The sequence below is a fragment of the Brachyhypopomus gauderio genome, chromosome 3 (genome assembly GCF_052324685.1).
Source record: "Brachyhypopomus gauderio isolate BG-103 chromosome 3, BGAUD_0.2, whole genome shotgun sequence".
In the NCBI taxonomy this organism is placed as follows: domain Eukaryota; kingdom Metazoa; phylum Chordata; class Actinopteri; order Gymnotiformes; family Hypopomidae; genus Brachyhypopomus; species Brachyhypopomus gauderio.
In genome coordinates this window covers 21,283,930-21,307,599 of record NC_135213.1, presented here as the reverse complement: position 1 = coordinate 21,307,599, position 23,670 = coordinate 21,283,930, and the positions used below count along the sequence as shown (strand labels likewise).

General features: G+C 40.1%; 4 protein-coding genes across 4 annotated transcripts; all 4 read right to left on the bottom strand.

Moving 5' to 3' along the window:
* Window positions 1-2: 2 nt before the first annotated feature.
* msrb1b (methionine sulfoxide reductase B1b) lies at window positions 3-1,628 on the bottom strand. The gene is made up of 4 exons (XM_077000298.1): window positions 1,448-1,628; window positions 922-1,064; window positions 679-793; window positions 3-583 (listed from the first exon to the last, which is right to left on the bottom strand). The coding sequence occupies exons 1-4, from the start codon at window positions 1,500-1,502 to the stop codon at window positions 564-566; spliced, it is 333 nt and encodes a 110-aa protein (XP_076856413.1). The 5' UTR covers window positions 1,503-1,628; the 3' UTR covers window positions 3-563.
* Window positions 1,629-1,773: 145 nt separating this feature from the next.
* Window positions 1,774-3,281, bottom strand: neurl2 (neuralized E3 ubiquitin protein ligase 2). The gene is made up of 2 exons (XM_077000294.1): window positions 2,298-3,281; window positions 1,774-2,184 (listed from the first exon to the last, which is right to left on the bottom strand). The coding sequence occupies exons 1-2, from the start codon at window positions 3,028-3,030 to the stop codon at window positions 2,069-2,071; spliced, it is 849 nt and encodes a 282-aa protein (XP_076856409.1). The 5' UTR covers window positions 3,031-3,281; the 3' UTR covers window positions 1,774-2,068.
* Window positions 3,282-6,903: 3,622 nt separating this feature from the next.
* rnf151 (ring finger protein 151) lies at window positions 6,904-14,294 on the bottom strand. Its single transcript, XM_077000286.1, has 4 exons — window positions 9,128-14,294; window positions 8,704-8,849; window positions 8,490-8,586; window positions 6,904-8,327 (listed from the first exon to the last, which is right to left on the bottom strand). Exons 1-4 carry the CDS (start codon window positions 9,128-9,130, stop codon window positions 7,872-7,874), a joined length of 702 nt encoding a protein of 233 aa, XP_076856401.1. The 5' UTR covers window positions 9,131-14,294; the 3' UTR covers window positions 6,904-7,871.
* Window positions 14,295-16,087: 1,793 nt separating this feature from the next.
* On the bottom strand, window positions 16,088-20,012 carry noxo1b (NADPH oxidase organizer 1b). Its single transcript, XM_077000285.1, has 9 exons — window positions 19,921-20,012; window positions 18,841-18,924; window positions 18,652-18,732; window positions 18,505-18,568; window positions 18,231-18,414; window positions 17,922-18,115; window positions 17,651-17,767; window positions 17,402-17,519; window positions 16,088-17,188 (listed from the first exon to the last, which is right to left on the bottom strand). The coding sequence occupies exons 2-9, from the start codon at window positions 18,904-18,906 to the stop codon at window positions 16,654-16,656; spliced, it is 1,359 nt and encodes a 452-aa protein (XP_076856400.1). The 5' UTR covers window positions 18,907-18,924; window positions 19,921-20,012; the 3' UTR covers window positions 16,088-16,653.
* Window positions 20,013-23,670: the final 3,658 nt, after the last annotated feature.

The window sequence follows — 23,670 nt, the reverse complement described above, 5'->3', positions numbered from 1 at the left end:
CGTTGAGAATCAACTGAACATTTTATTTACTTATTTAACAGTATAACACTTTAAATAATATATACGTTTTAAAATATTGTATTGGTTTGGGAAAGTATGAAACTGCATGAGGTGGGGTGGGGGTATTAACAATGTGCCCATTGAGGCGTTAACTCCCCCAGTTAATTAACAAGAGAATATGGACAGCATTACATTATTTTTACCCAATAACACAGTCTGTAGATCTGTATTAAAGCATATGTGGAGACATCGAGACAAAAACAAACAAAAAAACATTAAACCAATGTCAGTGCTTCCAGAAAACTGAGAAAACGTTTAATACACGTTTATATTATATTTATAAGTTAGAAGAACTATATTTATAAGTTAGAAGAACTATTTTACCATATTTATATATTTGTACTAAAATAATTATTGTTTCATTAGTCATAAAAACGGGATGGCCACAAACATCTGTACACAGAATGTCCCACTGGATTTTTTCCTGTTACTTCATGAAGTGGCATCCAACACTGTATGATCAACATCAGCTGTAGAACATCTTCATTCTCCCATTCTTCACATTAGCATTTGTCAGCCTTATCTGTTAAAGACGGGTAATTAATTATTTCTTAATGAACCTCAAAATATTAATAAAATATTCACCAATATATATTACCATAATTACTGCATAATTACCTTTTGGGATAAATTTCAGCGAGTGGCTAAATATTCAGAAACGTGACAACCCTTCCTCTGGTCCGTCATTCAAAAACTCATGGCCTAATCCATTTCCACACTTGCCACAGAGAACCTGTACACAAAGCAAATATAAACTGGTAGAATGTTAGCAAACGAAATACTTACAGAAGTTATTTATGTCTGTTCTACAATCGAGGACTGACATTTTCACTAGAATTGGAGTAATGGAGATATTTTCACCTTATATGCTGTGTGTGACTGCATAATTTTAGTTACACTGTCCTCTTGGATGGGGTGTGTGAAAGCAGGCCAGGGAGAGGAATGGTAATATTTGGACGTGCTCGAAAAGAGTGGGTGTTCGCACTGGGAGCAAACATATATTCCTATGCACAGAGAAAATGAACAGTTAGGTAATTAACTGGATATAATAATTTAACTTAGAAATGTTTTAGCTATATTACATATTAAAAGAGTACATAAGAATCCGCAAACGCTAGGGTCCTGCCATAACATTTTAGTTAAACTTGACAGCAAAATGCAATAGCCTATGCGACTTTAAGTAGGCTAATATGTTTGCTGTTAGTCTAACCAATATTAGTTTTGGCTAGATAGCCAAGTAATTAACTACGGTAGCTACCTATCTTGTCTGTTTAATCAAAGTGCTTACAAATAAGGTAACGAGCACAGCACAGCTACATATGAGCTTATGTCATAGTCAAGCCGGTTCGCACAATAAAATAAAAAATACTTAAAATCAATGACATACCGGGTTTACAATGATCTTTGTAGACTTCCCTCCCGAAAAAAGAACAAAACGACATTTTGACCGAAATAACCACCGTCAAAGTACTTGATTGTATATATTCGACATACAGGTCGAAGGATGTTTGAATTGCGCACAATAAAATTCCGGTCACGTGATAATTACGTATAGTCTTTGCTTCGTCAGTAGATGGCAGTGTAGTATCTAAAATTGAAATATACATGGGTTTTACGTCTTTGATGGACGCTATTAATAACAGTAAATGGAGTTTTTGCTTATAATTTTTGGATTAATTTTTGCTTAACATGCATAACATACCTACGAGGTCAGACTCTTTTAGGTATTTGTTTTATTAAATAACAAAATATATATCTTTGTTGATGGCGAAATATTCATTATGTTTCAATTAACTTACACATAATACATTTGTCAAGACATTTTGCAATAGGGCTTAGAGAAAACAGGAACACTTTGCACATCAAAGACACTGAAGGTGACTATAAAAGAAATGAAGTGTCCGTTATGTATTTACTATGTGCAGCAGGTGTGATAATCCATCTCTTAGTTTAAGGCTATTATTTTATGCAACCAGAGTAATTCCAGTGGTTTTCTCTCACCACTTAGTTACTCAAATTTGCAGAAACGTTTAAGCAACTCTGGAAGCTCCAACCAGTCCAGAGCCATTCTGTGAACAATATGCTTCTGAATAGTCTTTCGACAAAGCGTCTGCAGTGAGGAAACTACAAAAGAAGGGGATGGAGAAAATCATAATGTTACTTTATGAGCAAAAATTGAATGTAAACTGTATGTGTACAAGTTAGATCTGGATAATTTATTTGAATATGGAACTTACAGCCATATTCCACCTGGATAATTCGGACGCATTTAGTGGCAGCAAACACGTCCACGACAGCATAGAGAGGCCTGCTGGTGGGAATCGCTTTGGCACAGGCACCCATGTCCTCACCATTGATGACAATATGCAAATCAGCAATGGTTTGCCCTTTGGGCACATACAGCACCCCTATGCGACTGCGCCTGGCAGTGGGAGGCAAGATGTTGGTCTTATAGAGATCGTCCAGGATGTGACTGAACCGCCCAGGCCGACTGCGTCCCACAAGCTTATCCTTGGGTATGCACACATTCTCTATACAGAGATGGGTGTCGGTGAAAAATTTTTTCGGTGCATTTTCCATCTCATCTCCCCCATCCGCTGACCTCACACCTGCTGCCTGGCCTGCCTCCTCGTGACCCTCCTGCTCGATAACCTTATTGTGGTTTCGAGTGATTGCAAACACCCAGCTTTCTCCCATGTCCACCAGGTCAGGCAGAGAGTACTCAGGCACCGTGTCCAGTGTCCCCGGGTCATGCGCGGTCAGGCCGATCCTGAGGTGGCCACACCAGCCCAGCTCCTTGTCCTCGATCTCCACCAGGAAGATCTCTCCGGGGTTCAAAGGATGTTTACTAAAGCAAATTCCATTTGCAAAACTCTCGACCCGGGTGGCCTTAGTTGCAGAGCTGTCTAGTCTCACGTTGGTCCCATGAACTGGGTGAAACTCCATGAACTGTCCCAAAGCTGCAGCCATTTTAAAGAAATGTCTTCCAGCGTAAGAAAAAAAAACTGATAAATAGCACTAAGCACTAAAGAAACTATTTTTTTTGCACTTCTCTAAAGATCAGGAATGACATTTCCTAAGTCCCTTTCTTAGTCCTTGTTGAATACATTATGGAGGGCACTCAAATAACTACCACATGCTCTAACACACTGTGGCTAGGAGAACTTTCTGGTTTCAAAGTAGTGGCTATTTCTGAACCCCTGCATGTGTCACTGGTGGTTTAAAACAGATGGCAAGGTATGTCGATAAGGCTGACTGGGAGGAGTTACAGCACCCAAATAGGAATACCCCAGTTTTGGCAGCCAAGTGCTAAGTGCGATGTGATGTTGAATTTAAATGAGTTTATGGGGATTTGCAATGTTACTACTTGCTTCAGCCATGATTGAGCAAATGCAACATACAGTACAGTGTATTATACTTCAATGAGAACACAGGTTTTTTATGTTCAGTTATGAAATTGTATTCAATGTTGTAATATAGGCTTTACAAAGCTTTATTGGGCCACTATAGATTTTATTTGCCCTTCATATCTGGCACTGTGCAGAAGGGTGATGCACTCATCATTGCTGGAACTATGGATAAGTCTTTAAATTCAGCAGTGAATCTGCTACCACCTGGAATTCTGGGTTTGGTGGGCACAACTTCAGTTTATTTTGTGTTTTTAACTAATGTGAACATGTTAACAATAGTGCACATAATGCGCTTTAATGTGTTTGAGGGTGAGCTATTGGGTCTGGGCCACTTCATCTGAATCATAGATATAGATTTGGGAATTGTGTTGGATGAGTGAAGCAGGGTTATCAGATGATGAGTAAGGTTGGGTGATGTGAGTTAAAATGAATCTCACAGCACTACATTTTACATTACATTTATGGCATTTGGCAGACTCCCTTATCCAGAGCGACTTACATTTTATCTCATTTTTATACAAGTGAGCATTGAGGGTTAAGGGCCTTGCTCAGGGGCACCTCCGTCATGGCCTCAGGTCTGGGGATCGAACCCACAACCCTCCGGTCACAAGACCAGGCCATGACTGCCCCCCTTTATTAAACTAACCTTTATTAAAATGGTCCTTTGCCACACACTCCACAACCAGCTGCTGTTCACCCAGTCAAATCTGGATAGACACACAAAGAGTGAGGTGCTCGTCTCCGTCAAGACTCCCAACACATTACTTTCTGTTTGGGCTGACCTAGTAGCCTATAAAGCTGGAAATGAACAAGATTGAAATCAATTGTTACACTTTGAACTAAACCATCAGCATCCTTTGGATTGCCTAAATGCAAACTTGTATCAAAAGGACATTTAAAATGTGCATTTGAAGAAGAACCACTGACACTTGCATTTTCAAGATTCATGGCTGCTGTAAAGTTTCTTGCTGACAGATCATTATGTCAGCTTGGCACAAGTAGAGACAGCAGAGTGGAATGAAAATGAATGGAACTGTTTGTCATGTGATTGGGATTCTGGTGTGTGGTGCTGTTTCATCGTCTGATGGTGGAAGAATGGTTTATATGGAAATGTTCTTATTTTACTCCTGTAGATTTTGTCACAGTTACATAACTGCAGGAGATCTCACTTAAATGCTCTGTTTGACCCAGAAAGATGGTTTGAACTCATTGCTTATAAGTCAGTTGTACCTTCTAGTTAAATCACATTGTCAAAGTCATGAGAGATAAGGACTTTTTAAAGTCCTAAATGTATTCATTGTCAGTCAAAGGGATGATAACACTTTGAGCAATCCTTTAATGATTAAAACCTGATCATATAATCTCTAATTACAACTGCCCACCACATATGTCTTAAGTGTTACATGTTCTTTCCCACAACAGCAGTAACAACTGGTTCAATGAAGCAGTATCCTAGATAACATGAATCAGAGAACACAAGCTGGCCTGGTTTCCTCCAGGATTAAATGGGGTAGCTATGAACCTTTGGGGCAAAATCTATTCTCAGTGCTTTATGGAACATGTAATGCTCTGCCAAGCCTAAAGGAAGACTAACATAAGTAAACCTGATCTTTCAAGATATGAGTTCCTGCCTTGATCATTCAGATGTATATATACTTGTGACTTCGTTGCTTTGCTGACTTTCTTTATGTCTCTATGTTCTCACTCTCGCTAAGGAGCTGGCGAAGAGAGACATGGTCACCAAGCTGACAGGTGTGGAGTTGACAATGAGCTCATTTTCACACAGGATAGAGATGGTCAGAAACCCCTCAGCTTCCTTTCAGGGCCCTGCTATGTGCAGACAGATGAGGAGTGGGGAGATGACTGAGACTTTCCAGGACAACATGCACACTTAAGGTAATGTCATTTTGAAAAGGTGATGAACTGTTCCCAGAGCAACATGCACCAACGATTAAGATGTGTGCTCACTAGATAAAACCTGAACATTGTGTATGTTATGAAGTTGCACACAATAGAAATATATGTATTAATAGGTCAGTATACTACTGATGAGCTGACTTCAATATGCACAGGAAAGCAGTGATTTAGCCAAGGCAATTAGAAAAACTGCCATTAAACTTAAGCCATTACTCTTATTATTGCAAGAGCTTTAGTCCTTGGGGCATCATTAATGAAGTGCACTGAACTGAGTATAAAATTAATGTCTCACTCATTTTCTTGGTGAAGTGCCAAGGCCCCATTTAGTCTTCTGGCACAGGATTCATTCAGTCCAAAAACGGCTGACACAGAGAAATACCATGGGCCACCGCAGCCAGATGACGCTCTCTGAGCCAAGTGACAGCTTGGCCTCACAGCTACATGTGTTCTGGAGTCAGGAAGTCAGGGTTTAAGATCTCTTGTATTTGATACAAGAAAAGAAAGAAGGTCTATGATACATATAACCACAAATGTCGCAAGCAGAACTTCACCCACTCTCAGATGCTTCGGCTTCACTGCATCAAGGTGTCTCACTGTTAAGGGTATTTTTCCGGCGAAAGTACCTTGCCCATTTGGTTGCATGTTGTTTTGATGGAATGATGCATGAGTCCATGAAAGCCCATTGCTTTGGAGACAAGTGTTCCTGTTGCTTCTAGCACTGGCGAGTAAAGAGGGTTTGAAATAGAAAAGTATCCAGCCTGCATCACTCCGGCCAGGAAAGAGGTTTAACCGGAGGTTCTCCCCACAAAACCATGCCTCCACACAGGACCACCTTCTTCTCCTATGCAGTCTATGAAGTTACTGAATGGTCCAGGTGGCTAGTAGGGAGTGTGGCTAAATGCTTAAAAGCACTATCATAATCCTTTAATCACTCAGCTCTGGTTATCGTATAATTACAGCATCTGAATGTGGTGCCAAGCAAGCTGTGATCCCGTCTAACATTTAACATGCTGTAATGTACTATGTTGGATTATAACAACGTGGTCTTCCATCTGTTTAATTCCAGAATGTCATTCTCATAGAGATGAAATGCAGACTAGTTGGGTTAGTTGGACTAGCAGTACTTATGCATAATTCTTAGCTTGTATGATTGCCGAACATGGACGATACACTAGCACAGATAGTCATACAGCATCCCATCTGTCTCCAGCACTCTCACCAGGCTGTTTTCAGTACTCCAGTGAGATCTCTACTCTACATCACAATTACAGTAGCACCTTCCTGTGGCCACTTGTGAAAATACATCACTGCATTTAAGCACATCATGGACTTATTTGGTCCAAAACAGCGCAACTCAGACATGTTTACATTTATTATGGATTTTTTTGTAAAACAACAGTGTTGTGTCAAATTTCAGATGTTTACTACCATCACTTGCATCCACCACTTACTATGAGATATTTTTGTTTGTAAATTTCTTGTTTTGTTTTTTTTTAATGACAGTATGAAAATTCATTATTGCACAACAGAAGCACTGTAGAGCCTCCGTGCTGCAACACAGCAAGACTCGCCTTCTCTTTTGTACATTGTGGAAGAGCATGATGAAGACAATAATGATAATTATCATACCGCAAGGCAAAACAGACACTGTGGTTTTTCTGTGGTTTTAATATTCTTCAGGGAATCTAGGGTTAAGGTTAGGGCTGGTTTGTGAAATATGTTTGGCATCAGGATGCTGTGTGCTGTCATCCTTTTGTCAGTGGTAAAAAAAGGTTTTACAACTCAGCTGTTAGAGTGCATTCATTCTCCCAGTGCTCTCCTGTGATGCCGGAAGTCTTATTCAGCACTGACTTTGAGGCCACATGGCAAGGTATGTGTAATTATACAGCACCTTTCATACACACTGCAATTCAAAGTGCTTCACACAAGAAAAAAAGAAGCTTTATTACGACCCGAGGTCTATCACCTTGGGAAGATTTTAATGGGGCGGCACGGTGGTGTGGTGGTTAGCACTGTCGCCTCACAGCACGGCGGTCTGGGTTCGATTCTTGGTCTGGGCTGCTCTGTGTGGAGTTTGCATGTTCTCCCTGTGCCTGCGTGGGTTTCCTCCAGGTACTCCAGTTTCCTCCCACAGTCCAAAGACATGCGTGTTAGGTTGATTGTTCATGCTAAATTTCCCCTGTAGGTGTGCATGTTGGCCATGCAGTGGACTGGCGACCTGCCCATGGTGTACCCTGCCTTCGCCCGGAGATGTTGGGATTGGCTCCAGTGACCCCGACTAGTGGGATTAAGCGGTTCAGATAATGGATGGATGGATGGCTCACAGTGCCCCGCAAAAACACAGCAGTATCACACGAATTTTAATTGATTAATTGAAAATTAATTGATTTTAACACAGTGGAGTTTATTTAGTACCAAGTTCCTCAGGATCTGCTGCTGGTGGGGGTAGTGGAGATGATGGAGGCGGTAGATCTGGTGTGGGCACTAGAGTTCTGCCCCTCTCTGTTCAAGCGCTGGTGCCCTCGCTGGGGTTGCCTCCCACCTCCCTTGCCTCCTACCGGTCTCCTGCTTGTGGCGGTTCAAGCCGGACTCGTGGCTCACATACTCCACAACGCCCCGCATGCGTGGGCCGTTCCTGCGCAGGGCAGTGGCAAGAGGGCGCTGTGTTCTCTTCTGGGCCTCACAGCTCCGCAGCTCCCGGTAGCTCTCGCGGCGGGCCCTGTCCTGGTTATGCCGGCCCGGTGGGTCGCCGCGGCCCGCGGGGCCTGACTGCGTCCTACCACCGCAGGTCTGCATGTGTGCCCAGGCGTCCCTGCGCAACATACGTTTACCACAGCCATCGCGCGGGCACTGCACACACTCGTAGGGGCACGTGGAGCTGTGGAGGTGCTGGTCTGACAGTGGGAAGGTGGCCGTGCAGCCCTGCTGCTCATTTCGACACTAAGAGTAACAATATGAGATGAGATCAGGGACATTTTCCCATTGGGATTATAGTGTTATAGGGCTGATGTACTATACAGAAAATAGTCCAGATGCGGTTCGCCTAAAGCAGCTTACAGTGACTTTGCATTATTACCATTGCAGATGGAAGGTTCTCCTTACCTTGATGTGTAAATGGCTGATGGATTTACTCAGTTTGAGCATAACAAACATGAGGCTTGGGCTGATTGGCTCCCTGCAGCAAGGGCACGTTTCCTGTCTGGATCAGTTAAGGACAGTCAGTCCAGCACAAATCCTTCTCTTCCACTGTAGTTCAGTAACAAAACTAACTCAGCACTAATTACTTGTTACTTAAATTATTTATTCGCTTTTATACCTTCTCATCCACTGCAAAATGCACTTCTTACAGAAGACATGGCTGCATGCTACACGTACAGGGCAGCGCAGGACCCCTCTACATATGATACAGATCAAGTCAGGGTCAGGGGTCTTCACAAACAGCTCCACTTCATAGTCATCACTCTGAGATCAAACAAAATATTCCTACTGAGTAAAATCTGTCTTACGTTCAACGTAAATGTAGCGTTACTGCAAAAAAACATGCGAAAGAATCTGATCTCTCAGTATTACATTAAACATGTCAGACTGTAGGAAAGACAAGATGTCAAGTCAGTTATCTGAGATATATCCACAGTGCTCTTTTACAAGAATTTTAACCACCTCTAAATAATTTTATCTGTCATTTTAAAAGCTAGATCAATAAAATAAATAGCCAAAAAAATAATAAAGTCAAAACTCACCATATCTCACTGATCCAGTGTTTGAAGATCACAGTTGAAGGGTTCTGTGCTCTATGTCCAAACATGTGCACATATCCAGTTGGGATCATCTGACCCCTGAGGATTCAGAAATCTGCTCCACATTTCTATTCTACGTTTCTTTTGCGTTCTAGCATAAATGGCAAATGTGGTCAGCGCCTGACAACATGTACACCACCCAGCAGCGTCCTGTTTTACTGCCTAGGTTTTGCTTAGTGAACAAAGGGATTACTATGGAAAGTCCTGAGCTTTCAATGGCTGTCAGTTCTAGAGGCCACAACTCTATTCTGTTGGCATTGTGATCTCTGAATGGCTATTTGGAAAGACTGTAGTGTTTTCTGCATGTGATCTTGCAGCCTAATACATGCTACTGAAATACCTCTCAATTTCCTGCCTACATGCCTTTTGACTATAAAAATTACCCTTCCCTCTACATTCAACTTGTACTCCATAAAGTAAACACTTCTTATGGCTCCTCTTCATTTCAGTCTGCTGCTGCACACGACTGGAACATGCTACAGAAAACACTAAAACTGAAATCTTTTATCTCAGTTTCTGAATTTAATAATTACGTACAGGACATTTTTACGGACACTTGCACTTGTTTATAGTAAAATATATATGAGTGTGTGCATGTGTTATTATGAGTGTGTGTGTGTGTGTTAGTATGAGTGTATTGTGTTTTACTGTGTCTGTTATTTTCTGTTGTGTTTGTGTTGTTTAGTGTGGATTATTTTTATTTTTATCAAGTGGCTCTGCTACTTGCCAGGCCGCCATTGTAAATAAGAACTTGTTTTTAATGTCTTGCCTGGTAAAATAAAGGTTTAATAATAAATTACCAACACCAAAATATTATTAAAACAAGATTTCCCTATAAGAGTTTACCAAATGCATTGTTACACTAACGTCATCTTTAAATGGTGATGTTGGTATTAGACTAAACTCTATCTCTCTCGTTTAGGATGAGATTTAAACCTAGGCCTGAATTAGGCAAGAATTGTGGAATCCTCAGAGTTGCTCATATTTACCAGCAGGTGGCATAATCTCATTCCTAAACTCATTTCAACCAAACCCTAAGAGCTGCAGTGAATTATTTTGCAAGCATTGCATTCTTATGTAATATCTTTTAACCTGGCTCTAGGGCGGACCTGTTGTAAGCATGATGTAACATGCATGTATTGTGCAGTGATTCCAAAAAATTTACTTTTGAAAGGCAGGAGGTGGAAGCAAGAATGTTACACACAAGGAAGTAATATCTATCATATTTCATATATAATACATAATTCATCTTATTTCAAGTTGCCTTTCTGGACACTCAAGGACACCGTACACACAATAAAATTAAAAGTAAAATATAGTACACACAAGAGAAAACAATACAATAAAACTAGAAACAAAATTTAATTATAAAATCAGGCAAAATAAACTAATCTAAAAAAGTGCGTCTTAAGTCTGCTTTTAAAATGTGTGAGAGAGAATTAATATTACGGATGTCAGGTGGGAGTGTGTTCCAGAGTTGAGGAGCAGAACGACTGAAGGCCCTGCTCCCCATGGTACTAAGGGCGTACTCACACTCTGTGATCCGGGCCCGGGCACGGTTCCCTGCCGAAGCACGGTTCGTTTGGCTAGTGTGAGCGCTCCAACCGTGCTCGGGCCCGGATCAGTTAACCGTGCTCGGGCCCGCTTGAAGGGCACGATTCATGTGGACTCGGGCACGGTTCGCTTCTAGTGTGAGCGCTATCCGTGCCCGGGCCCGCTTGGTGCCTCGTCTGATTGGTTCATTTCGCTGGAACTCAAACATGACGTCAGTGATGCGACGCTCATGTTAAACAGTCATAGCGGCAAAGCGATTAGCAGACAATCGTTGTGTTAAATTATCGATAAATCTGTGCTTGCACCGTGTTTCTGCACTCCCAAAACGACTTCAAAAATACAATAAAAAGAGAATCGTGAACTCCATAGTTTTGTGCGAGCGCGCTTTTTTTCCAAATAAAGCGCCGTTGTGATGACGTAAGCGTGCTCGGGCCGGGTTGAGAAAGGCAGTGTGAGGGCGTACTCACACTAGGCACGGTTTGCTGGTTCCGTGCTGGGGCCCGGTTATCCCCCCTCCCCACTCCCCCTCTGGCCTGCACTCACTGGTTTTAGCAACCTGGCTTCCGTGTCATCCAGGACAGGACGTGAAATACGGACATGTCCCGGGAAATACGGACGTTTGGTCACCCTAATGTACACACACACACACAGTATAAAGATTACACACAAGAATCTAGTGATATTTTAAAAAATAAACACATAGGCCTACACCAATTCATCCTTTTTCAAATCAGAGTTAAAATGATTTGAAAAAGGGGACATTAAAATAAATGTTCGTCCACACGTCTCTATACACCATTGGGTGCATAAAAGATCACTAATCAGGTACTGTCTGACCTTACAAGCTAACATGTTAAGTTCATGAATTGAACGGTAGGGTGAGGTGAGGTGTCAAGGTGAAGCTGGAGGAACAGAAAACAGAAGTAGAGTCCCAAGTAGAGCACCCTTTAGCAGACCAATAAGGATATAATATGAGCTCTATTCCCCATTGTCCATTACAGATAATACATGTCTGGTCTTTGCTGGAATATAATACCAAAATAAAACCCTAGTTTCATTTTTTGCTCTTTAGTGTCAGGAATAAGGAAACATTTTCTTATCAGATGTTATGATACTAACAGATATGATTATATTATATGGCCCACACCTTTTCCCATAAAACATAATCCTTGCTTCCTGGTCTCCACAAATAATTAGTCATTGTGAATGAATATGAATATTAGTTATTTAGTTACTGTAATTTTTTAATATCTTGTACATTGTTTTATGATGTGTATGAACAATATTTATATTATTTAATTGTTATTTTTTAGCTTCATTGTTGTTTTATATTGTATTGGAAACAGGTCTCTCTTGTAAATGAGACGCCAAGTCTCGATGGGACTACCTGTATAAATAAAGGTCTAATAATAATAAAATTGTAGATCATAAGTGCACAGATGCTCACCTTTGGAAATAATGATTTATTTAATAATATACTATAAAAACACCATAGCATCAAACATCACACACATCACGGTACCAGAAGCTGCACAGTACCAGAGCAGAGCCGGAGTGGCTAATCGTTAAATTCGGGAATATCCCCGATGGGCTCATGTCAATCTCTAGTTTGGGCTGATTGGGAGGGAAAAATAATTTTGGGCTGGATTTGGGCATGAAACTCCTGGGCTGAAATGGGGCCCACTCCAGCCCTGGCTGAGAGCCAGCATGTACTCTCATGAATATTCATCATATTATTGTATTCATAATTAGCCTAATAAAATTAACCTGCTATCAAAAAGTATTTATCAATAATGGGTAGTCTTATTATTCTGTTATGTAACTACAGAACATGTGCTGTACTGGTAATAAGCTAAAGAATCTAATGTTATGTTAGGCATGCTCTGATACGTGACATAAGATCACGTCTGAAGCGCCATTGCCAAGGCAAACAAGAAAGATAAAAGGGATGTGCTTTGTACATAGACCTCCGATGAGGTATAAAGAGAATGTCTGTGGAGAAATACCAGAAAAGCAAGCCTAAGTTTTCATTCTCTGTCTGGTAAATGGCCCCAAGTGTTTGGCATATGTGTGTGGCTCTTGGGGTTGACTTCATGCACAGACAGACAGACAGAGACAAGCAGGTTGAAGCTGTAAGAAAGACAGCGGCAAGCAGTTTGAAGCAGTAAGAAAATATTAGTATTTTTTTACACATTAGCATAAATCCTTTGAATGACATTAAATAGTGCAGTATGTTGGAAAAACCAAAAAGGAAAGGAACAAAATATCCAAGAAATCCAGAACATTAAAGAAGAAACAAAATCCTCCATTAAACGCTGATGAAGTATTAGAACATAGTAGGTTGTGTCAATAATGTCAAAGAGTTTCATTTTCACTTCAAAAGTAATGAAATATTAATGTTATGTGATAATCCTCACTACAGTCACACATAATTAGCTACCTCACATTCTTTTTCTGGTCTGCTGACAAAACCTGTCATCTAATATAACACACAACTGACAAGAGAGATCTAAGAATGGCGCATAGCACAACCTGTGCTAACTGCTTCTATCAGACAGAAGCTGAAAAACACGCTGAAGGCGTTCATATAAACAAAAAAAACAAACTACTCACTAAAGTATAACCGAAGCAAAATATCAAATGTTAGCATGGTTATGTCTGTCCCTTTCACGGCTTGGGCCAGATCTTTTTGGGAACAGGTGGGACAGGGTTCATACGGCAGCTTTGAGGGTGTAGATCAGGCGTAAGTTGTTGAGCGGGGGTGGCGAATGTAACACTCGTGACGGAGTGTTTTTTCAATAGCTCTGAAATAAATGCTACGGTTTTGTTTTGGCCCGTATCCAGTTAATCAGGAATGAGATTGGGTCCAGACAGGACTGCGTTCGGGTCCGGACCTGGACCGCGGTCCGCCAGTTGAGTACCCCTGGTGTAGATGGTGCGGTGAGTGGGGATCTGACTCACTCTGACTCAGGTTCAGCATCACCAATGCAATAATGAAAATCCCATTATTCAGGACAGAAATTATTAGAACACCTTTACATCTAGAGTACATTGGCACAGTGTTTGTATTATGTCCTCTGTAATTCTCTGTACCCTTCCCTCTGTCTCTGATAAGATTGAAGAATATTGATCCTGAAGGAAAGTAGGGATAAACCTCGACTCTGTATGATACATTGGTTTAGCCACATCCTAATTATCACCACATACATCCATGCTGAATTACATACATAGCAAGCCACCAGAATTCTGCAAATTGGTAATGCTACCACAGTGATGTTGTATGCTAGCATATCTAACACACTGGCCAGAGATCCCCCATCAATCTCAAAAGATACTAAAATCAGAACAATCTCATTAACTTACTTTGAGCAGTTGCTGTATCAACTTCATCATCTTGCCCTTGTTATTCTTCTGCACACATCTCCAGGAATGGAGCAAGAAACCAGACTAACATTTTTGCATCACCACCAGCCACCAAACAGTAACTGAACATACAGACTGCCTCATAGCTTACTAAAGAATATGAGAATACATAGAGCACCTACTTGGTTGTTGGTGTGCAATGTAAAAAGGTCTGGTATTATTTGTGATATAAGGTTGGGTCACATTCCCAGCACAAAGGTGTTTTGTTCAAGGCATTAAGGATATTGCCTGATTGAATAATCATCTCTATGACGGGAATGGGCAATGATGGTATACAGAAAGAATCCGAAACACAATACAGCCTACCAGTCAGGTAAGTGGTACTCAATTGACTCTATTCTTAATGTAATTTGCCTCCTCCATGTACAATAACACATGTAACGTATGTCAAAGTTTAATATAGATAGATATATAATATATAATTATACACGGAGCCACGTGTTTTGGTGACATAAGTTTGGGTCACATTACCAAGACCTAGGTGTCTGCTGGCCAAGTCATTATGGACATCTGATCATCACACTGCAAGGGACAGGCAAGAATAGCATTAAAAAATCCAAAATACCATAGCCTCCCAGATAGGAAAATTAGATGTTAAAGTTAGTGCGACACACCCATTCTGTGCAAATTCTGGATGCAGACCCTGCCGGAAAAACACCTAAAGCAATGGCAGGATCACAGTGTAGCAGCCAGTGCAGTTCTTATCCCAAGTCACGCTGTTGACTCACACATTTACAGGAAAGGGAGGATAGCCCCTGGTGGCTTTGTCAATTGTCAAACATTCAGCAAAGACACAGTTGCAACATATGCCAAGTGCCTACTCAAAATTGATGGCAATGCAGAGTTATACCATCATACATGCTTTATGCAGGACTAAAGCAGATGAGTGTGGTTTTAGCTGTTGAGGGACAGGATGTCATGAATCAACCAATACATTTCATGGTTCAATTAGAACTGGTATTTAAACAGTCCTCCTCATCATGCTGTCCACATTTTGACATCATGAGACCAAGACAGCACCTCACATTTGATCAACAGTACTTCACCATTGTGAGGCTTCAAACAGGATGTTCTCAGACAGAAGTGGCCACTGAGCTTAGAGTGCCATAGAATATCATCAGCAGATTGCAACATAAATACAGAGAGACTGTCACAGAACGCCAGGGAGGTGAGAGGCACCCAAGTGTCATGTCAGACCTTTCAAAAGCATTTTGCTGGGTGAAGGACCAGTGGGCCTCTCTGCTGTTCACAGATGAAAGTCAATTCATGTCATATCATTGTGTCTCTGCATGAACAACACAGGCCTAATTTCATCTTCATGGACGACAATGCTCCAGCTCATTGAGGTCGCATCATTAGGGAACAGCTGCTGGAGACTGGGGTACCTCAAATGGAGCGGCCTGCACTTTCTCCAGACCTGAATCCCATTGAAAACCTATGATATAATAAAGTATCTAAGGTCTATTTTCAAAGTTTTCAAGGTATGTGTCTCCCCACTATATAAGCCCACAGGTATGTGCAGTCGATTCGGAACATTCCAGCTGTCCTGAGCTCACGAGCCGCTGCCTGTGCCTGCTTCTGACGCACCCCTGATGCTGTATCTTCAGCGTTTTTAACCTGTAACTTTTGGTATTGTGCTACCTCTGTTATTCGGCACTCTGAGTTGTTATTGCTAGTCAGCTTTCTTATTTTGTGAGCCCAAGTCTCAAACACGGATAACAAAGTATCTCTAACTGTCCCTCCTCCCTCTGTCTGTGCCACCTCTGTCACAATATGTTTTCATATTTTTACTGGTAAGCTGACATATGTAACTTTTGGCACAGTCATGCATTAATATTCAAAAATGTAAAACTGATTCCAGTTTTATCATAATGTGAATTTGTTTAAGGAAGAAGTATTTGTGTATGTTGTAAAAAGTAAATAATGTTTATTTGTTTAAAATGGTAGTAACAAACACTTCTACTTTGATAAATCTCCAGTATGGAATACAAAGGTAGATCATATACATTATACTGTATACAAAAAACAAATTAACAAAAGTTAATGATAAAACAAATCTATATTTTTCATTAAGTTTAAAAATGATTACTGCTATAAAATTACCTTGTGTTCATCTTATTTTGCCTAGTGTTACTTTTACTGATACCATGATAAAACTGTCAGCAGAAAGGATAAACAACTCTCAAGAGGAATTTGAGAATAATACATACAGTACAAACCTGTATTACCACTACAAGCATCAAATCAACACTCCATTACAGTATTGTTGTTATTAGCATTGCTGGTGTAGTCACCTTGTCACGATATAGTCATTTCATCAGGAACTTGGCATTATATATGAATAGATCAATGTTTCGTGGCTTGACCATATTCAATTTGACCATAGCCATTTTCAGACATGAAACAACCATAAACACTATTTCAGACCAGAATAGCAGACTATAAATTAAAGTATAATATAGATGCAATATTAACATTTTGAAACACTTTGTCTATGATTTCCTAACACGTTTGTTCCTTTCGTTGTTGGGGCCAAGTCTTTCTGGGAACAGGCGGGACTGTGTTGCCAGGGCAGCTTTGCGGGTGTAGGTGGTGCAGCGGTTCAGGATCTCTTGTGTGTGTGGTCGAGGTGGCACCCTTGGCAGTCTGCCCCCTTCTGAATTGGTAGGGCTGGGAAGTTCCTCAGATGAACTGTCTACATTGTCTGGTTCTGAACTGGTAGGGCTAGGTAGTTCGCCAGATATGTCACTGTCTGGTTCTGAATCAAATTCTGGCTTTCCTGCGTCTTCTTCATCCTCAAAGCCAGACATACTCAGGCCCTGAGAACTGGACGAGTGGAAACTGAAATCGGTACCATCACTGTTGATGCTCTCTGAGCGGCTGTTGGATCTCTGGTTCTGGACGGGAGTGTTGTGCTGATCCCCAGGGACCATGGCAGGCTGATAGAGCCTCTTCTGCAGGCTAAACATGGGGTTGGTGTAAGGCTGCAGGTACATGGAGGGCACATAGCCTGCCTGTCCATTGTATCTGTAAAAATACAACCAAGATTGAGTCATTCAGCATAACAGCAAAGGTTCTTAAGTCACTTTCATAATCTAGACTATAATGGCACAATTTTGTTTATGTCATGTAATCAACTCTGTTCCATTGCCCATAGTATGGTTCTCCAGTCTCTGATAAATGTTGAGTGACATTTGCTCATTTCCTGGTTATAATGTCTATAAATATAAATTAAATTACCTTACAAGCCACCAGCCATTATCAGTCTTCTGCAACACCTCCACTAGAGTGCCAATGGTTACTGATAACTCATCTCTTGTTGTAGCAGTGTAGCTCTTTGCAGTGAGGTACAGAGAACCTAGAGGATAAAGAAGAAGGAAAAAGGGAAAGAATTTGTATTCACATCATACAAAAAAAAATCCACAGCAAATTTTCACAATTAACCTACTCCGAAGACAAACTTAAATCAGTACATGCTTGTAAACTTACGTTGGACAGCTTCCGTATCCAGCATATCATCTTCCTCATCTTCATCCTCGCACGTCTCCAGGAAGGGAGCTGGGAACCAGGCTAAACATTTGGACTCATTTTCCACCAGCCACCATCCTAACAGGGAGGTACACGTGCACAGGCAAACATGTAATCTATGTCAAAGCTTAATAAAGATTGTAAAGTAAGAACAGTCTGTATTGCACTAGGTGAAATGTTCCGCCCCTAGTAAAGTTTCATTCAGAGTATCCTTCCAGCATGAACAGTGTACCTGCTTGGTCTTTGATGAGCACATCCAGTGTTTCATTCACAGCAACCTTAAAAGGTCTGTTCTGGGTGTCCTTTGTCTCATACGGAGCCACACACCGATATGTTTTGGTGACATAAGGTTGGGTCACATTCCCCACACTTAAGTTTCTGCTGGCCAAGTCATTAGGAACATCTTCTGGTTGAAAAATTATCACACTGCAAGAGACGAGCAAGAACAGAATTTTGGTTTTAGAAATCCAAAAATGCCTCCTTTGAAGTTAAGCAACATTATACATTTGCAAAGTTGGTAATTAAAGTTAGTGCAACACACCTGTTCTGTGCAAACTCCGGATGCAGTTCCTGTTCCTTAGGAAGGAAGAACTGAATAACGTCCCTTGCGCCACTGATGCTGGGATCACACTGTAGAAGCCGAGTGCAGTACTTCTCCAGAGACCTCACACGATGTACAGACTTAGCTGGAGTCTTCTTCTGAAAGTTCATCTTTAGCGCTCGACCTGACAAATGTGTATGAATCATTTTATGCTGCAATGCTGACAGACTGAATGGATCGTGTTTAATCGGAATTAAACAAATTAAATATTAACCTCCGAATCTGGGTATCACTCTCTCCCGTGGGTTTTCCGCTGGAAATTGTTTTTTCAGTCGTTTCTGTTTGAAAAGGAGATCAATATAGTGAGAACATTACACTACACTGATAATCGGCGTTATTTTCCGTTTAATATTATTCTTACATGAAATTCCTTGAAGTCCTGGAGGGATCTACACACAGTTACTTCGGTCTGATCCGACCACAGCACAGATGTCATGTACATCTGAAACAGAATGATAATATAGAAAAGGTCATTAAGATGTAAAGATTAAGATATACTTAAGATATAAAACAAAAAATTAAAGATAATCCCCACACTAATTCATCTTACTTTGCTGTTGTCTTTGTAGATTATGCCGTTAATTCGAACGTCGACAGGAAAGCGAGAATCAGCCATCGCGATTTCAGCAGATAACTGAAATAACAAAACTGCGATAACAATCCTGCTTTAACTTTTCACTCCTCAAGCATCGTTTATATAATTCTCAGACTGTTGGAAAGGCGGAACTATCTTGTGCCACGTGACTTCTGCTAAGGAATGAACATGCACCTACTATTTTGACTTGCTATTTTTAGACCTGACTCTGTCCAACATGCCGTACTTCCCTCCTATACAGTACACCTGCACTTCGTGATGGAGTGTCATACTATGCTTGCGTGAAGTCCGTGAAAAACCAACGCCAAGTAACAACACATCTGCTGTTAGGCTAATAATACAAGATGAGGCGAACAGCTTCACTGTCTACATAGTGTAAAGGGTCGTTCTGAAAAAGTAAGCTGCTACAATCGTCTTGAGCTGTTTTTAAAAGCACTAAAGTGGGAAAATAATTTTATGTTCCCATGCAACACTATTTTTCAGCAACAAGCATTTTTGCATATGCTGACCTCCTGTTACCGCGGGTGTGCAGTATATTCTTTTGCGTTACTATTGATTTACACCTATTTGTAGACTATTTGTGACTTGTCGTATTTTGTGACAGCTTGCTCTGTTAGATTGCTGTTTTTGAGAACGTGAATTAACTTAAATGGCGCAGGTCAATGCAGAACGAACTCTATACGTACAGTATGTGATATCCAGTGGGGAACCGTCAGAGGGCCTAAAATATTCTTAAAACATTATATATATAATTTACATTTATGGCATTTGGCAGACACCCTTATCCAGAGCGACTTACATTTTTAATCTTATTTTTTATACAAGTGAGCAATTGAGGGTTAAGGGCCTTGCTCAGGGGCACCTCAGTCATAGCCTCAGGTCTGGGAATTGAACCCGGCACCCTTCGGTCACAAGACCAGTTCCTTAACCACCAGGCCATGACTGCCCTTAATTATCCAATTTTATTTGATCTACTTACAGTTTTACAATCGACATCTAAACAATTACAAAAATATAAGCAAATAAATTATTCACCCGTGTCTATTCATTCTGTGTTGGAAGGTGAGGGGTTAAGTGGAAGCCTGTGAGCCTGTGTCTTCCCCTATCAGGACTGTGATGCCCGCTGTTCGTTTACAGAGGGCCTGGCAGTTATAATTCAGCGCAATACCAGTTTCAAATGACAGTAAAATTGACCAATCATATCTTCCCTCTTAGTGGGCGGGCTTAACTGTATGATAATTTCCGCCCGCTGTGGCGACGCTAGCTGTCGTTAGCCTTCCGCCGCTAGCTAGTTTCGATTCGGCCCTTTGACGTCCTCATTTACATATTCCGCTTCCGAGAACCACGGAGCTGTGAAACCTTATTTTGTTTGGAAACTTATTTTGCTTAACAAGTTAGTACAAATGTTATTTGAACGCCCTACATGCGTTTCTAACGCTATACTGTCGTCTCGGTTTTTTCTTTATTCTTTATTGCAGTTTATTAGGAGAGGAAAAAAATTTTTCGGGGGGGGGGGGGGGGGGGGGGGTGTAGCGGGCCCAGGTTTAATGGTCACGGTTCGCTACTGGTGATATCACATTCACACGCGTAAAATACAATTTGTGCGCAACATATACATAAATATTTGTGTAAACGCGAAATGGTCACCCTATCTTCGACTCACTAATAGATCTATTTAACATCTGTTATGTTTGTGCTATGGTGCTGAAAATGCTGATTGACCAGACATTGTCTTTATATACAAATGATACTTTGATTAGTACATGATCCTACATGGCTTAACCTTCCTCTAGTGTTACTGACCGACTCATTTGTAGGTTTTAAATGCATAAAAGTACTACATAAATTTGTTTATTGCATCAAGACCTTTGACTTTGTCAAAAACTTCTATTTAAACATTTTTAACTTCTATTTAAACATTTGTTTTACTTCTATTTAAACATTTTTTATGCTCTTGTTAAAAGTATGACCTTTCTGTTGTTAGGGTGAGTTTTTACCCAGGTATAATTAGAAAACAATAATAATTGCCAAACCTGAAATCATAAACACACTATTATACTATTAGGGTCTCTGATTAGAGTCATGAGTCAAAACCGAACCGTTAACATAAGAGAAACAAAAAGCTAACACAAAAGGAAGGTTAATAGTGTGTCTTCATATATCACAGTCTTTATGCCCCAACAATAACAATAACCACCCAACAATAACATCCTTGCATTGCCATCACATTTCTCTTTGACTGGCTCATTTGATTTCAAATCATACCAGATCATTATTTTGGGGATGCTACATGGTCCTCAAGCCATACAGACTGTTTGTTTCAATTCCTCTGTTTTATCAGGTATTAAATGTTGCTGTTATAATATTATAATTTGTGGATCTCTAAAAACAGGGTTATCATCTCTGAACTCAAACGTCTTCTTGATCTTAATCAAAATTCATTGTCAGAAATTACAGCTGTCTCAGAAGTAGCACAAAATTTATGTATATGATTAGAGAACTCATACATTTGTTTATTGCACCCACTTTATTAGATAGATCTCATAAGGGCATTTTATTGGTGTACAGTTACAAACCACAGTTTCCATGCATAATTACATTTTCAACTGTCTACCCTGTTCATCATTGGTCTGTCTCTGATCACATGACCTTTGCTTAGTATATTATTTGTTTAGCAGATCATTCTTATTACTAAAATGTATCCCAGCACTCATGTGGCAGTGGTGCAATCTACACTGTATGCGTACAAGGTGTTTTAGCATAGAAATGTCCAGTATAGACATGGCTTGAGAATGTATATGCTTATGTTACTGATTGTGCTAGTCGTGTTTTGTTGAAGCTGTGGATGCTTCAGAAGATTCACAGATTCTTTCACAGATAATTTCAAATGTGTACCTTCACCAGCTCAGCAGGCTGAGAAAACTGGCCACAGAAAAAGTATTGAAGGTTGTTTCTATAGTTACAGTCCTGTGGTGATGTAAAGGATGTATCTGAAAACTACATTTGCTAAATGGTTATGTATTAACTGACAAAGGATAGAACATGGTTTAGGCCAAAGCATATATGCACAAAAATGTAATCAGATTTACGCAACATTACACTGTTTGATTGTGGCTTAGTCATTGAACACAGTTGGGGAACTGTTATACCATGGCATTAGTTACTCATTGCAATTAACACTGATACAAAAGACATTGTACATTTAAGATAGCATGGAAAAAGTACAGAGACATTATATATATATATATATATATATATATGCTGCAGGCATGACAAATTATTGACCCTTCAACATTATTAAGTGATTAATATTTCTTGTGCTGTTCACATTTAGTTTTATTTGACACACCCATCACAGCCTAACAAATGCTGTTCAAAGAGCTTTCTCAAAATGTGAGAAAGATTCAGAAATTCCCAATGGTCATTTAAGTCAGATGAGGAAATGGAGTACTGTTGTACATAAATCACAAATGCATCCTGATACCCAAGGAGTGCCTCAAGGCTCAGTCCTTGGGCTTCTTCTCTTTATTCTCTATGTAGCCCCTATGTGCGATCATTCGCAGCGACTGTGTTCAATTTCACCATTATGCCAATGACACTCAGATACATTCAGTACTAAAGCTTTCTCTACTGCACCCCTGCTCTTTTGTCCTGTATACATGATCTCAAATATTGAGCACAAACCTTAAAAAACGAATCCCTGCTAAAACAGAACAGTTTTTCCTCATACATGCGTTTGTTTCTTCCTGACTTGATTACTGTAACTCCCCCCTTACTGGCATTCCCAACAAAACACTCCACTTACTTCAGTTTGTTCATCTCATGTTATAAAACTATTGGCATCATTTTTAATGGAATTATGGAATACTGCAATCTCTCCATCTTTGTTCATCTCTCTCCACCTTAAATCTGAACTCAAAATGTACTTTTTCTCTCAACATTTCCATTCTCTCATGTAATAATTTGCTACATTGTTGATTTGCTGCTGTGTTAAACTTGCTTTTGTCTGTTTTGCCTGATGTCTTTGGATGTCTTACATCTTGATGTAATCTACGTTTTCTTTTTTTTTCTTTTCTTTCTTTCTGTTTTGATTCTTATTCAGTGAGCACATATTGTGGCACTGGAGGCTGGAAGTTCCTGGTAACATCACATTTTATTGTTCTGAGATCTTTTGTAGTCAAGCTCCACCTTTTCTTCTTCACAATCTTTTGGAAACATTTGAAGTGTTTGTTTAACAAAGCTTTTCATAGTTAGCTTGCCACGTCACAACAGTTTTGCAATCTACAATTAGCTGCATCCTGTTGCTGAAATTTCTGAATGACATTTTACAATTTTTTAACTCCAGTTTGTTCATCTCATGTTCTTAAATTTTTGGCATCGTGTTTTTAATGCAATTATGGAATACTTTACTGCAATTTCTCTGTCTTTGTTCATCTCTCTCCACCTTTAAATCTGAACTTAAAATGTATCTTTTCTCTCAACATTTCCATTCTTTCATGTAATTATTTGCTACATTGTTGATTTGCCTCTGTGTTAAACTTGCTTTTGTCTGTTTTGCCTGATGTCTTTGGATGTCTTACATCTTAATGTCATCTGAGTTTTCTTTTTTGTTTACTCTGTGGAAAGCAAAATATGAAAAAGGCTGCATACAAGTTAAATGTATTATTATAAATATCTCCCAATTATTAAATGACTTCCACCTGCATCACTACTTGAAATCGGTGTCTAGCATACTAGTAGTAGGTTTGGGTTTTGGGTTTTGATCTTCAACCTGAATAGGTCATG